Genomic DNA, 16,298 nt, shown 5'->3' with positions numbered 1-16,298 from the left:
CAAGGTAGGCTTAGGACGGGGCTACTTTTCGACCACAGAGCTTGTGGAAGTTTGTTAGCCCAGTCAGTCTCAAGGTAACACCTGACAGGTGCTTTCCACCCCTGACCAAAGTGGCCAATAGGACAGAGCCTGAAATAAGTATTTCTAGTTTCTGAGGTCAGCTGAAGACCAAAGAGCAGCTGTCCCTGCAGCTCAAACCATCCAGTGGAGGAGCAAGGTGCTACTTTTTAAAGGCTTCTGCTAACTACGACCTCCTTAGCCTATAAGACGTGTGCTTGTCTGCATGTTTAGGAGACAATATTAAGAATTAGGAATGTACAAGCCACAGTGCTTTAAAAAATTAGGAATGAAGGAAATACAGGCTAAATAATAGCCAAGAGTGCCAGTTATGCAAAGGGTGGGCCTCTCACAAAAAGGAAAGTAGCCTCATACTACAGTGATATTCTGGCCATCACAAAGGAAAAATAGGGGTGGGCTGGTGGGTCCCTCATATCTGGGCTTCCTCTGTTAAGGCTATCACTTCAAATTAACCAGAACTCAGATTTACAAGAGAAGACCTATCAAGGATAGGACACCATTCAACATCAGAATCTTCAAGATTGTTCTCATACAAGATTTATTCCCCAACACACCCCTCCCCTCCTCAGTTCACAGTGGAGGACTATGGAGATTCAGAGCAGGATCTCCCAGGTACAGGAAACATCTTCCGAAGATTTTTCCCTCCTTCCTTCCCTCCCTCTTGCCAACTCCCAGGGCCGGAAGCACACACTCATGCAAACACCCAAAATCCCCCTCCTTCCCCACACCTCTGTTCTTTCCACAACAGAGCTCACCTGTAAGACATCTGAACTTGAGAAGAGAGGCCTCCAAAGTCTGAGAACCCTAAAGTGGGGAGATGCCGTTACCCATGACCACCCCCACTATGATTGACTATGAGACACCTAACTCTTCCCCCTTCTCACTGTTAACCATTTTCACTCCCTGGCCTCTGTACCTTCTCCATCAACCAAGAGCAAACATGTCAGCACACCCCCACCTGCAGTACATGAAAACAGGCTCTGTCCAACATCCCTCACCCAAGTACAGGGGTGTTGGGGGAGTGGCCCCTGAGGATCAGCAAAGGGTTAATGCAGAAGGAAAGAGGACAGAAGAGTTTGGCTTGAGCTCTGATTGGGGAGGCAGAGGCTATAGACCGGCACAGGTTTAGAACCAATTACCATGTTTAGGTTTTTGTCTCACATGATTTTACTAGGGGCTGCAGAACAGATACCCCTCAGAGGGGTCTCTACTGATTACAGCCACATTCTTACTATCGGCTCATCCTTAAAAGAGTCCCCACCAAGTGGGGAAGTAGTTGAAAATAAAAAGTGTAAAGGAGCTGAACAGGGAGTAAGAACAGATGGTGCAAGAGGAGCTTGTGGCTCCTGGAATGAATGCCATGGAGCCATTTGTAAAGTGCTACTTTATCATTCCCCATGAATTATTGCTTCTCCAAAGGAGGAGCAGGGGAAGGAAAAGGAACAAAAAATAAGTATGGTATTGCTTTGCTCACTGCTTAGGCTGATGGCCAAATGGACCCAGGGGTTGGCAGAAACCACACAGCTCCAGAAGACTGAGACCTCAAAATACAGAGGTGCTTACTAATCTTCCCAGCCAGCTGATCCCCCCCAGGGCCAAGGTAATGTAGAAGAGGCCCATCCCCTTATCATACTCACGTTTCTTAAATTTCACAAGCAATATTTTGGAGCACTGGGGTTCAGGCCTCAAGAAATGAGGATGGGCTAGAGGAGAGGGAGCAGGCCTGTTCTGCAAAACCAAAGGATACATTTACTTAAAGAAAAAAAAAAGCCTGGGGACAGTGGCTCACGCCTGTAATCCCAGTACTTTGGGAGGCTGAGGTGGGCGGATCACGAGGTCAGGAGATCGAGACCATCCTGGCCATGGTGAAACCCCCATCTCTACTAAAATACAAAGTTAGCCAGGTGTGGTGGCACACGCCTGTAGTCCCAGCTATTCAGGAGGCTGACGCAGAGGGGTTGCAGTGAGCCAAGATCGTGCCACTGCACTCCTGCCTGGCAACAGAGCAAGACTCCATCTCAAAAAAAAAAAAACAACACACTGGGCACAGTGGCTCATGCCTGTAAACCCAACACTTTGGGAGGCTGAGGCGGGTGGATCATTTGAGGTCTGGCCAACATGGTGAAATCCCGTCTCTACTAAAAATACAAAAAAATTAGCCACACATGGTGGCACATGCCTGTAATCTCAGCTACTCAGGAGGCTGAGGCAGGAGAATTGCTTGAGCCAGGAGGCGGAGGTTGCAGTGAGCCAAGATTGCCCCACCGTACTCCAGCCTGGGCAACAGAGCAAGACTGTCTCAAAAAGAAAAAATCAAATCCTGGTTTAACAAAAGAATATGACTAATCTCAGCACTTTGGGAGGCCAAGGCAGGCAGATCACTTGAGGTCAGGAGTTTGAGATGAGCTTGGCCAACACAGTGAAACCCCATTTCTACTAAAAATATAAAAAAAAAAATAGCCAGGCGCAGTGGCTCAAGCCTGTAATCCCAGCACTTTGGGAGGCCGAGGCAGGTGGATCACGAGGTCAACAGGTCGAGACCATCCTGCCTGGTCAACATGGTGAAACCCCGTTTCTACTAAAAATACAAAAAATTAGCTGGGAACGGTGGTGCGTGCCTGTAATCCCAGCTACTCAGGAGGCTGAGGCAGGAGAATTGCCTGAACCCAGGAGGCAGAGGTTGCGGTGAGCCGAGATCGCACCATTGCACTCCAGCCTGGGTAACAAGAGTGAAACTCCGTCTCAAAAAAAATAAAATAAAAAAAAATTAGCTGGGCATAGTGGTGGGCACCTATAATCCTACTACTCAGTAGGCTGAGGCAGGAGAACCTCTCGAACCTGGGAGGCAGAGGTTGCAGTGAACCAAGATCACGCCAAAGCACTCCAGCCTGGGTAACAGAGTGAAACTGTCTTAAAAAAAAAAAGAGTAAGATGATGACAATGTAACTACTCCAGCTGCTACCTGACTTTGGGGGCTCTAGGAAGGCGATGAAGGGAGGAAGGCATGGGCTCTTCAGTGAGGGCCCCTGAGCACTCATACCTAAAAGCAAAGAGCAGCACCTCCTCAAAGGGGAACCAATATCCCTAACTACTTTGTTCCCCAAAGTACCATCCTGATGGAGAGAAGCCTCCATTGGGGGAGCACACTCTCACTTCAGAGACTGAGCTCAGAAATGGGCATCCAGCTGGTGGGAGGGGAGTGAGTATCCTCTCTAAGCAGGCTTCTGAGCATCAGCCAGGCCACCCAGCATACAAATATAATTCAGGGGAGGGGAGGTTGAGTTCTTCCCTTACCCCATCACCTTAAATGAGATGGGGAGAAAAAAAAACTTAAACCACAGTGACTCCCAAAGGGAGTCTCTGCCTCAGTGGCTCCTTGAACTGGCAGGGTCCAGCTGGTTCAGCTCCGACTGGTCCAGAAGTTCAAAGTCATCCCCCTCTGCATCAGTGTCCAGGTCTGAACTAGGGGACCGGAGGAAGCCTCTCGTTGCTCTCTGGGCAGGTGCGCCAGAAGGGCCTGGTTGGGAGGCCCCAGACAAGGCCAGCTGAATCATACCCTGGGAGACCAGGCTGGCAAGGTTGCTGGTGAGGTTGGATCCTACAGGCAGGGCACCAAGCAGGAGCTCCGGCAGTGCAGCTTCGTCCCGGCTAGCAGGTAGGGCCTGGGGCTCCTCAGCCCCTGGCAGGGAACGGTACATCATGCTGGGCATGCCAATGCTAGTGTCATCCTCGTCATCCAGGCCAGCAGGATCCACATTAATGGAAGGGAAGTCTGGAAGATCTCTGGCAAAGGATTCCTCTGGATCACTGTGACCATCTAGTTCTGGTAGAACACATAAGTGTCTGAGTCATGGCATCCACCTGGCCCTCCTGTGCCCCAACCCCACATGACCAGATTTTTCCCACCCTGGCTTTCTCAGGGTGAAATAAACCCATGAGACTAGTTTAACTTTCCCCTCCATTTATAGATGGCTGTGATCTCTACTGGCCAAACAATTCCCCCTCTCTTCCTCTATGTCCCTGTGAAGATAGAGCCTGAGGCTACTAAGGAACTAAAGACTTCAAGAAACACAGCAGTACCATCCTGGCTGTTGCCACAGCCCTCAGGCTGCTCTGCCACCTGATCCACAGCACAGAAAACAGAAGAGGAGGGGGTGCCAGTATCCCCTCTGTTCAGGGAAGCTAAGAGGCAACAGTCAGAGCCATTATCAACTGAGGTCAAAAGGCTCCCCTCACCTTCAGAACCTTCTGTTAGAGGTGTTTGGCCCCTTGAAAGATTGAATGTGCCATTGTCTGTACAGGAGACTTCAGCGTCTGAGTGCTCAGAGTCTGTGATGGCCAATTCCCTGGCAACAGTAGAATCATCCAGCTTAGGAAAAGAAAAGACCAACGAACCTGAGATAATGCCATCAGGAACCAGGTGTAGTCCCCAGGTACAGCTTTACTAATCAGCCAGCATTAAAGGTTATCCAAAGGCCGTCAAGGTAACCAGGGATAGATGGCAACTTCAGTCAAAATCTTCACCCCTTTTAGGCTGCTCTCCCAAAGAAAACATTCATTCATAACTTCTTAAGCACAGGGGAAAAAAGCAGTCTTGGGGAAGTCTATTACCCACTTACTTTTAGGCAAATAACTGATCGAGAGATAACTTTTCAAAGTGGTTAGGAGGAGACACACACTGCACAGACCTAAGGGTGAACTGGGCTGTTTAAAAGATGATCATACCAACTCCAGAAGTTCCTCCATAATGGTAGGGTAAAAAGGGACATGGAAGAGTATGTGCTGGGCATCAGGCTCTAATTGAGATCTAGGTTGACTAGAGGAATGATATGATAAAAAAAAAAAATTGAGATCTAGGAACAAAGTTTACTCCTCTCCATGTTACTGGTCTTGGAAACAAGGGGAGACTAGGGTTTCAAAACTGGTTATGGCCTAAATGTGAGCTGACAGATGGTTAAAAGGGAGCTAAAGAAAACTGGACAGTGAAGTAGCTCCCACACTTAAGATACCTGAGGACAGAAGGCAGCAAGCTCCTCTTCACTGTCACTGTGGTTGTCCATGGCTCGTTCTGGGTGTAGAGCTCTGCGGCGTACTGTGTGGGAAGAGCACAAAGCCTTGTTACCTTCCCACCAGCCTAAAAAACCCTTTGGACTTTAAAGGTATAAAATCAGAACAAAAAACAAAGAGCCTCTCTAAATTTGGTTCTAAGCCTACATAATAATACCAGAAGGCTGAGCTGCTGAGCCTAAATGGCAAGGTGAGTTGGTAACACAGGAAAAAATATCTCAGCTTCCAACATCCTTCTCTCCACCACACCCTACACATTTCTTTTTTTTTTCCAGATGGAGTTTTGTCCTTGTTACTCAGGCTGGAGTGCAATGGCACGATCTCGGGTCACTGCAACCTTCACCTCCTGGGTTCAAGTGATTTTTCTGTCTCTGCTTCCCCAGTAACTGAGATTACAGGCACATGCCACTGTGCCTAGCTAATTTTTGTATTTTTTGTAGAGATGGGGTTTCATCATATTGGTCAGGCTGGTCTTGAATTCCTGACCTCAGGTGATCCGCCCGCCTCAGCCTCCCAAAGTGCTGGGATTATAGGCATGAGCCACCACACTCAGCCTGGCCCTACACATTTCTATTTTAGTCAGATGATCAAATACCAGACTTTGTCAACAACTCTCAGGATGGCTAAAGGCAGAGCTGATGTGAAGGTGTTAAGTGGACACAATCAGAGGGGACAAAAGGAGATGCACACCTTGATAACATCAGACTTGAGGACTGATATTATTCAATTGGCTGCCCCAAGGGACTTAGGCCTTGCTGACCAAGTGCAGAGCTCTTTGAAGGCCAGGCCTCCATAAAACACAAAACCTGACTAGACCACACGAGAGAGGCAAAAGTCTGTACTACCATCATTAATGTGTTGGATGGAGCTCAGACTAGTACACTTACAACCTGAGGCAGCAGCTTTTAATCACCTTTGGGAGGCAGTTTTCAGTAGTGAAAAGTCCCAGGCTTAGGAGTTGAAAGGATCTGCTATGGGCTGATTACTGTGGCTCATATCTGTAATCCCAACACTTTGGGACACCAAGGCAGGAGGATCACTTGAGCCCAGGAGTTCAAGATCAGTCTGGGCTACATAGTGAGACCCCATCTCTACAAAAAAATTTAAAAATCAGCCAGATGTGGTGACATGTGCCTATAGTACCAGCTACTGATGGGTTTGGTGAGGCTGAAGTAGAAGGATCACTTGAACCTGGGAGGTCGAGGCTGCAATGAGCCATGATCGTGCTACTGCACTCCAGCCTAGGCAACAGAATGAGACCCTGTCTCAAAAAAAAAAGGTGCAAATACTAGGAATTTTATCTTCATTGTTTAGCTTTTATTCAACTTGAAAGAGTTTTTATCAGATTTATTTAAAACAGGAGTCTAGGATTCTAAATGATAAAAACTGGCAAGCCTGCACAGGTTTCCCTAGAACAAAATATCACTTTTACCTACCAAACAATCCTCACCACCACCAACTACCTACCACTTCCACTTCTGAGGACCCACCCAGTATGTCAGACCTATGGGCTTCTCCTTGTCCCCAAATTGCCTAAGTGGAAGGAATGACACCATGACACTTACATTGTCTCTCTCTCTGCTTGGACATCATGTAGCCATGGACGCTGAAGTCCAGCCGCTGCAGAGCTGGCTTCAGCCACACATATGCTCGATCCCACAGTCGGTGGTACACGGTAAGGGGCCACATCATGACAGTGACAACTGTGAGGAGGAATGGGAAACAGGGACAAAATGGAAATGGGGCTGCAAAAACCATTCCCAACCATCCTGATGCTATTGGTACTTAGGGCTTGGACACAAAGTATGGAATAGATCTGCCCAAGTCTGCCAGTGATCTTCACCAGTCTCCCCTACACATGAGAGAGTTTCTGAGGGCAGGGACTTCTGTAGCCACCTACAGAGCCTACTGCAGGGCTGTGCACAGCATAGTATGCTGCTGACAGGCCAAGGGCAGAACCTGGCAATGTGTGTCACTGAGACATAAACGGTAACCATGCTTAAAAACTACACAACACATCACAGGAAATTTTGACATACAAAGGCCACAGCTGTAACTACTCAGTTCTTACCACCCCAAGCAAGCTGAGTACATGCCAATAAGAAGTAACTATTTACAAAACTATGCTCCAAGTGGGAAAAAAGTACTCTGGCATAAATAGAACCTAGTAGAGAAACCCCGTAGAGTTATGTTCTGCTGACAGGACCCTGACTAAAAATTCTCTCCTTCAACAGGAACAGGCAGTCCTTGATAGTTGGTAATAATACAATATATGTTAGTGGACCCTCATCAATTTCTGACTTGGTAAGAAATGAACTTGGTATGTGGAGAGACTGCTAAAGGTAAGAAGGATATTTTCTGACACTAAACAGGTTATGAAAATATGAAAAGGTCACATCCTGGAGAAATGAAATATAATAGTCCTCTTCCCAGACCTAGAGTTAGCCATAGTTGGAAAGCTATGAGCAGGATACAGTTTGTAGAGGTAGGTATATGCCATACTTACGCATCAAGTAGGACAGCAGAAGCCCAGGGATGTAGCGGCCCAAGACAGCCAGAAAGGTCAGTATACCACAGCTCAGCAAGCAGAACTGGGGAATCAAGAAAGAGTATTAAGTTTCTGCAGGGGACTGGGGTGGGTGTGGAGGGTTAGAGCAGAGATATAATCAAAAGACTCTTTGTATGTCAAGCATGGACGTATAGCCACTGTTGCATCCAATGGTGATTCTGTTTGGGAAGAAAAGGAGCATGTCCCCTCCTCTATTCAAACTCCTTTTATACGGCTAGCCCCATAGGGCTGCACCTTGCATGCTAAGAAATTGGTTTGAATAGGACTTAGCCAAAAATTCTCTCTGAAAGCAAGTGTTGTTGGTGGTGGGTTTTTTAACTCAACAGAAACACACACACGAAACCCAAAACACAAACTACCACTATTTAATATGACACAGAATGCACACAACAAAGCTTTCTTTCCCATCTTGGGGTAAGAAAATGGCCTCATCTAAGTGGCAAGCACATCAAATGAGCAGTTGCCAAGCTCTTGTCTTAGTCCTAATGGCTGGTCAGAAGGCCCTTCCTACAACTTCCTTCTGTCTCTATAAACATCATAGTCTTTACTTTCCTGAATGAAAAGAAGTAGTAAAGGAGCTGTTTCAGTTTAGCATGAACTGAACTGAGAGGCCAGAGATGAAAGTGAAAAAGGGAAGAGTCTTACCTTGCCTGGGTTTTGCTTTTTGAAAAGCAAAACATTCCTTATGAAAATGGTCCCACTAACCCAGACTTCAGCCACATGGTGGCAGAGCTCGGGCACGCTGAGCAACCGAGGGTGCACAAAGCCCCAGCTATGGGAGAGAGAAGGGGGAGCTGTGAAAGGAGGGTGTTGAGGGTCCCCCCATCTTGCTGTGCAGGTAGCCAGTGCTTCCAGGTTTAAATGGGGTTTGGGGAGTTACTAGGCCCAGGTGCTATGGAGGTGAAGCATGACTTTCTTCTTGGCTCACCAGGTTGAAACCGGAATTTAGGTTTGGGGAGGACAAACTTGTTCTGACAACTCCATCCTATGAGCAAGCAGCCCAATCCACATGTGTAAACCTGCTGCCAGCTCCAAGGCCCTTTGTGCTTAGAAACATTTTCTTCTTGCACTCAGACCACTGCAATTCCCTGTGATTGCAATCCAAGGGTAAAAGTAAGCACAGTCTGACTGACACCACTGCTGCTAAGGGGGAGGAAATGGTGGATGTGCCCCTCAGAGAGAAAATAAATAAGGCAAAACCAAAATAAACCAAAGCAGAGAAAATTCCTTGGATCAAACATATGGAGTGGATGAACTGAGGAATGAAAGCAGGAACTGTAAGACACAAGAGGAATCTTTGGCTTGCTGATGCCAGGAACCAATGTGTTTTCTGACCAGGAACTTTAAATAGCCAGAGGTCACAGAAAACACTAAATGACCTGGTATAAAAGCCAGGAGACAAATGAAGTTAGCTGCCTTTAAGTTTTCTCACTGGGGCTGAATGAGGCAGCTGATTCCCTGGCATGTCAGGTTATGGGGCACTGAAATGCTTCTTTTTCAGAAACTTCTTTTGTAAAGATCAGAGACACAGGCCATTTCAATATATTGCTGCCTGAACTTCAGGATGTGTTAAAATGATCATTTGGAACAGACTAGGTTCTCAGCTTACACTGTGTGTGTGTCCAGAACATGGGGTTAACAACATGTAACCAGAATATTACAAGAGAATGAATCAGAGCAACAAAAAGGGATTTAATTAGTGTTCCATACCTCTCATTGTCTAATGCGTCGGGTCTTGGCACTACAATATTAAAACAAACACCAGCATTAGTTGGTAGGGAAAACTACACATGAAAATGTTAGGCTGTTGGTCTGACAGCTCAAGTTTTAATAGGTTGGGAAAAAGAAAATAGCAATAGCCAATAAAAAAGGAGACACCGTGTTATACTGCCAGAGTTAGGGAGCTGCAGACAAGGGAATAATCACACCTACTCATTTTTTGAGAGGAAGGAAGGAAGGTCCAAATGGATTATTTGAGCCCCTTTTTAATGACCTCAGCCGAAAGCCAAGGTGTATAAGAAAAATGGTCCACCCTACCCCTTGAGTGTGTCTGGGATGCCCATATACATCAATCTGTGCCAGGCTACCTATACAAGGTACACTGTAATAACTTCAACCTTAGAAATCTGCCAATTTTTTTTTTTTGGAAGACAGCATCTTGCTCTGTAGCCTAGGCTGGAGTGCAGTGGCGTGATCTTGGCTCACTGCAATTTCCGTCTCCCAAGTTCAAGAAATTCTCCTGCCTCAGCCTCCTGAGTAGCTGGGACTACAGTCATGCGCCACCACACCTGGCTAATTTCTGTATTTTTAGTAGAGATGGGGTTTCACCAGGTTGGCCAGGCTGGTCTCAAACTCCTCCATCTCCCAAAGTGCTGGAATTACAGGTGTGAGCCATCACACCCCACCTGCTTGTTCTCTTTAAAAACAGACCCAGAGCTGAGTGTAGTGATGCTCACTTATAGGTCTACCTCCTTGAGGGACTGAGGCAGGAGGATCACTTAAGCCCAGGAGTTCAAGTCCAACCTGGGAAGCATAGTGAGACCATGTCTGTAACCAAAAAAAAAAAAAAAAAAAGATAGGGAGACCCATGATCTACCTGAATGAGTAAGTCTTTTGATATTCACCAACCATAAGATAGGCAGATAAACTACACAATTCCTTGAAGTGTCTATAAAATTACTGGCATGTATTTAAAACGTGTATAGTCTGGTTTGAATATTTTGCCAACACTTCAAAATTAACATGTCTAAAACCTACATCAGTTTTCATCACTCTCACCCCTTCAAACCAGCTCTCCTATCTACCTTTGCCTATTATCTGCTAATTGTAATGCCATTTGCCACTCTCTTAGCTTTAACCCCCATCCATTTTGGCTTTTTTCCTACATATATAATAATTATTATTTTTTGAGACAGGGTCTCGACCTGTTGTCTAGGCTGGAGTATAGTGGTGCGATCATGGCTCATTGCAGCCTAAACCTCCAGGGCTCAAGGGATCTTCCCACTTTAGCCTCCCAAGTAGCTGAGGTTCACGGGCACGCACCATCATGTCTGGCTAATTTTTTTTTTTTTTTTGTAGAGACAGGGTTTTGCCATGTTGCCCAGGCTGGTCTCAACTCCTGGGCTCAAGCAATCCTCCTGCCTCGGCCTCCCAAAGTGCTCAGATCACAGACATGATCCACTGTACCTGGCCCCAACTGTTTATGTCTTGCTGTATCTTGCTTCTTCACAGCTCTCCAAGCCATCCATCATTTGTACTCACTGAGGCCTTTCTACTTTTCACAAAGACACTGGCACAGTCTCCTAACGGGTCTTCCTCTTCCACTTTTTCTCCTTCCATGCAGTCCCAAAAATGCTACTAAATTAATTGTTACTATGGGCCGGGTACAGTGACTCATGCCTATAATCCCAGCACTTTGGGAGGCCAGGGCAGGCAGATCACTTGAGGTCAGGGGTTTGAGGCCAGCCTAGCCAACATGGCAAAACCCTGTTTCTACTAAAAATATCAAAAATAATAAGCTGGGCACGGTGGCTCACGACTGTAATCCCAGCACTTTGGGAGGCCGAGGTGGGTGGATCACCTGAGGTCAGGAGTTCAAGACCAGCCTGGCCATCACGGTGAAACCCCATCTTCAAAAAAAAAAAGAAAAGAAAAAAAAAATTAGCCGGGCTTAGTGGTACACGCCTATAGTCCTAGCTACTCAGGAGATTGCGGTGGGAGAATCATTTGAACCTGGGAGGCGGAGGTTGCAGCAAGCCAAGATCACACCACTGCACTCCATCCTGGGCAACAGAGTGAGACTCTGTCTCAAAACAAAACAAAAAAAAATTTTTTTCATTAGCTGGGTGTGGGGGTGTGCACCTATTTTCCCAGCTAACTGGGAGACTGAGGTGGGAGGATCACCTGAGCCCAGGGGTTTGAGGTTGCAGTAAGGTATGATCACACCACTGCACTCCAAAGCCTGGACAACACAATGAGACCTAGTCTGTTAAAAAATAAAAATTAAAAAAATCAGTCAGATGCGATGGCTAACACCTGCAATCCAGCACTTTGTGAGGTTGAGGTAAATGGACTTGAGTCCAGCCTGGACAACATGGCAAAACCCCGTCTATACAAAAAATACGAAAATTAGTCAGGTATGGTGGCAACTGCCTATAGTCCCAGCTGCTTAGGTGGGTAAAGTGGGAGAATTGCTTGAGCCTGGTAGGTTGAGGCTGCAGTGAGATATGACTGCATCACTGCACTCCAGCCTGGGTGACAGAGCATGACTCTGTCTCAAAAAAAAAGAAAGAAAGAAAAGAAAGAAACAAAGAAACAAAAAACCTAATCCCAACATACTTTCAGTTTGTTAGCCCTCCCTTTAATGAAACTTCATCCAGGCCAAATGATCAATTCTCTGATGTCTGGAAATGCTTTGCAACTTCTGGTTCCTCAGACCAATTAAACCATTAGCCTCTCTAGAAATAGACTTTTTTTCTCAACCTGTTCAAATCTTTTGCTTTGTTCCACTCTAGAGGTAGAGACAAAATATACGACAAATATACCAATCACATACTGCACTGTGACATCTGTGGTACTGGTCTATAACTGTCACTTAATTTTTCATTTGTTTATGTATGTATTAACTTTTTAAAAAGATATCACATGTCATGGTACTTTGTATAAGTCACAATTGCCTAGCCTAGTGTTTTGCAAATGAGCAATTTAAAATAAATTCCTGAGAAGTAAATTGGTACTAGCTCAATAAAGATGCAGTGTCCAATAATGATAATTACTATTTTTAATTTGAGAACTACTTATTCCTCAGGCTGTTTTAGGAAAAATATCTCAGGCAGTGGATACAGACTTTCTGTGCTTAGTAACAATGGGAAAGGCAGAACCCAGCTTCATACACCTCCTCATAAACCCCTAATACTAAAGGTACAAATTATAGGAAAGGCCATCTTCAGTTCAGATTGTTCTAAATGCTACCAAACTCACCTTTTATTTCAGGCCAGATTTTGTTCTTCCACTGATCAATACACACAATGATCATCAAGCCAAATGCAAGTAAAAACACAAGACGAAGAGATGTCAGGGCAAAGAACCTACAGAGGAAGAAAAACGGAAGAAAGATCATTTATCTAGTTAAGCCAATTTCAGAAAAGACCAAATGTGTACTATGGGCTCTGTGGTAAACAGACTTGAGGTCTAGCTTTTTTTGTTCTGACACTTAACTAGTTATTCACCTTGGGTAAATCATGTAAACCTTCTGGACCTTAACTACCCTACCTATGGGGCAAAGAGAATAATTTGCTGCTGTAAAGGCAGAGGACTAAATTACATAATCTCTTAAAGCTCCTTCAGCTTTCCAGTCTGTACCTTTATTAATTTCAGGGAGAAATTTATCCTTGATAACAAGTTGTTATAATGAAAGCAAACATCTTTCTGTCATAAATCAGACCCTAGTGTAGGGCAACAAACAAACTGATAGATGTGTAATCAAGAGCATTTAATTCAATCACATATCTTTTTTACAGATAAAGGAACAGAGCCTGAAAAAGTATCTGATTAAGGTCACACAGAAAGTTGGCATGAAAGCTATATCTAAAAACAAGTTCTTGCCAGGTGTGGTGGCTCAAGCCTGTAATCCCAGCACTTTGGGAGGCCCAGACAGGTAGATTACCTGAGGTAAGGAGTTCGAGACCAGCCTGGCCAACACGGTGAAACTCAGTCTCTACTAAAAATACAAAAATTAGCTGGGCATGGTGGTGCGCACCTATAATCCCAACTACCTGGGAGGCTAAGAATGAGAATTGCTTGAATTCAGGAGGTGGAGGCTGCAGTGACCCAAGATCACACCACTGCACTCCAGTCTGGGCAATAGAGCGAGACTCTGTATCAGTAAATAAACAAATAAATAAAGCAAGTTCTCCAGAATTAACACGAATGCTTCTCAAACTTCCAAAAAAAAAATGAAAAAAAGGAAACACCTGATTGATTTGGTGAGGCCAGCATTATCCTGATACCAAAGCCAAGGACATAATAAAACTGTAGACCAATATTCCTTATGAATATAGATGTAAAAATCTTCAATAAAATACTAGCAAATTAAATTCAGTAGCATTATACACCAAGACCAAATGAGACTTATCCCAAGACTGCAAGGGCAGTTTAACATACAAAAAAATCAATAAATGTAAAGCATCACATCAATAAGATAAAGGAAAAGCTAGTTCTGATTTGAAGGAATCAACCATAAAAAAATTTTGAACAATCTGGGAAATATGACATTGAGATCATATTTAATGATACTAAGGAATTTTTTTCTTTTAGGGGTGATATTAAGGTAGTTATGATTTTTTCTCAGATCCATTTTGGTTTAATATTAAATGAGGAAATGCAGAAACACAGATTAGTACAGATAGCATAAATGCTATACTCTGGGTCTTCATTTTTTCCTTTTTCCCCCTAATTAACATGTGATGTGAACATGAACTGTGGAGTCCTGACCAAGTGCAGTGGCTCATGCCTGTAATCCCAGCACTTTGGGAGGCTGAGGTGGGCAGATTACTTGAGCTCAGGAGTTTAAGACCAGCCTGGGTGACATGGCAAAACACCATCTCTACAAAAAAATACAAAAAATGAGCTGGGTATAGTGGCGCACTTGTGGTCCCAACTACTTGCAGGGGGCTAAGGCATGAGAATCACTAGCCTGGGAGGGGCAGGTTGTAGTGAGCAGAGATCACACCATTGCACACCAGCCTGGGTAACAGAGTGAGATTCCTGTCTCAAAAAAACAAAACAAAACAAACCATTGGAGCCCATATGAAAATCATGTATATAGTAGAACAGAATATAAATTGTTAGCATTTCACAGTATTCCAAAAAGGCTGGGCGCAGTGCCTGAATCCTGTAATTCCAGCACTTTGGGAGGCCAAGGTGGGCAGATCACCTGAGGTCAGGAGTTCAAGAACAGCCTGGACAACATGATGAAAATCCTTCTCTACTAAATATACAAAAATTAGCGTGGTGTGGTGGCGCGTGCCTGTACTCCCAGCTACTTGGGAGGCTGAAGCAGGAGAATCCCTTGAACCCAGAAGGCAGACGTTGCAGTGAGCCACACCACTGCATTCCAAGTTCGGAGACAGACCAAGACTCTGTTTAAAAAAAAAACAAAAAAAAACTTTATCTGGCTGTACATATGAATATACATGCATACACAAGGGATTGGCAGAGGAACTTTACGTTTTCTTTCTAGCTATTTTTGTACTTTTTAAAAAAATTTTTTTGAGAGGGGTGAGTTTTGCTCTGTTGCCCAGGCTGGAATGCAGTGGCATGATCTTGGCTCACTGCAATCTCTGCCTCCTGGGTTCAACCTCAGCCTCCCGAGTAGCTGGGACTATAGGTGCGTTCCACCGTGCCCGGCTAAGTTTAGTATTTATAGTAGAAACCGGGTTTCATCATACTGGCCAGGCTGGGCTCAAACTCCTAACCTTGTGATCTGCCTACCTCGGCCTCCCAAAGTGCTGCGATTACAGGTGTGAGCCACTATGCCCGGCCGGCCATTCTTTTTTTTTTTTTTTTTTTAGAACAAGTCTTGTCTTGCTCTTGTGACCCAGGCTGAAGTGCAGTGGCACAATCTCGGCTCATTGCAACCCCTGCCTCTTGGGTTCAAGCGATTCTCCTGCCTCACCCTCCCAAGTAGCTGGGATTATAGGCGTGTGCCACCATGCCTGGCTAATTTTTTAATTTTTAGTAGAGATGGGTTTTCACCACGTTGACCAAGCTGGTCTCGAACTCCTAATCTTATGTGATCCACCTGCCTTGGCCTCCCAAAGTGCTGGAATTATAGGTATGAGCCATTGTGCCTAACCCTGTACTTTTTTTTTCAATAAACATGAATTCATGTTAGTTGTATAATTTTTTTTTTTGAGACGGAGTCTTGCTCTGTTGCCCAGGCTGGAGTGCAGTGGCATGCTCTTGACTCACTGCAACATCCGCCTCCTGGATTCAAGCAATTTTCCTGCCTCAGCCTCCCGAGTAACTGGAATTACAGGTGTCCACCACCACACCCAGATAATTTTTGTATTTTTAGTAAAGATGGGGTTGTTGGTCAGGCTGGTCTTGAACTTCCGACCTCCTGCATCAGCCTCCCAAAGTTCTGGGATTATAGGTGTGAGCCATGGCGCCCGGTCATAATTTTTAAAAATAACCTTTAAAAATCATACAAAGAGGCCAGGCGCGGTGGCTCACACGTGTAATCCCAGCACTTTGGGAGGCCGAGGCAGGCAGATCACAAGGTCAAGAGATTGAGACCATCCTGGCCAACATGGTGAAACCCCATCTCTGCTAAAAAAAAAAAAAAATTCAAAAATTAGCTGGGCATGGTGGCGTGCGCCTGTAGTCCCAGCTACTTGGGAGGCTGAGGCAGGAGAATTGCCTGAATCCAGGAGGTGGAGGTTGCAGTGAGCCAAGGTCGCGCCACTGCACTCCAGCCTGGCGCCTGGCAACAGAGCGAGACTGTCTCAAAAATAAATAAAATAAAATCATACAAAGAATGAGGGATGGAAGGGAACAAGAACTCAGAAATCCAGTCACCAAT

At 45.2% G+C, this 16,298-nt stretch overlaps 1 protein-coding gene across 4 annotated transcripts in view; it reads right to left on the bottom strand.

The window, feature by feature from the left end:
- Positions 1 to 599: 599 nt before the first annotated feature.
- Positions 600 to 16,298, bottom strand: part of RETREG3 (reticulophagy regulator family member 3) — a 29,935-nt gene continuing 14,236 nt past the window's right edge. For 3 of the 4 annotated variants that reach the window (XM_078374450.1, XM_078374451.1, XM_002747995.7), the window contains 8 exons: positions 12,695 to 12,801; positions 9,425 to 9,455; positions 8,360 to 8,486; positions 7,652 to 7,736; positions 6,711 to 6,848; positions 5,088 to 5,170; positions 4,315 to 4,447; positions 600 to 3,901 (listed from right to left, as the gene is read on the bottom strand). In XM_078374450.1, the coding sequence (XP_078230576.1) occupies positions 3,444 to 3,901; positions 4,315 to 4,447; positions 5,088 to 5,170; positions 6,711 to 6,848; positions 7,652 to 7,736; positions 8,360 to 8,486; positions 9,425 to 9,455; positions 12,695 to 12,749 (1,110 nt within the window). In that variant the 5' untranslated portion in view covers positions 12,750 to 12,801 and the 3' untranslated portion in view covers positions 600 to 3,443. Of the gene's footprint in view, positions 3,902 to 4,314; positions 4,448 to 5,087; positions 5,171 to 6,710; positions 6,849 to 7,651; positions 7,737 to 8,359; positions 8,487 to 9,424; positions 9,456 to 12,694; positions 12,802 to 14,648; positions 14,854 to 16,298 lie in introns of all 4 variants that reach the window. The other variant, XM_078374452.1, reaches the window with a different exon arrangement.

This window comes from Callithrix jacchus, chromosome 5 (genome assembly GCF_049354715.1).
Source record: "Callithrix jacchus isolate 240 chromosome 5, calJac240_pri, whole genome shotgun sequence".
Classification (NCBI taxonomy): domain Eukaryota; kingdom Metazoa; phylum Chordata; class Mammalia; order Primates; family Cebidae; genus Callithrix; species Callithrix jacchus.
The sequence above is the reverse complement of the archived record's forward strand: the minus strand, read 5'-3'. Positions and strand labels throughout refer to the sequence as shown.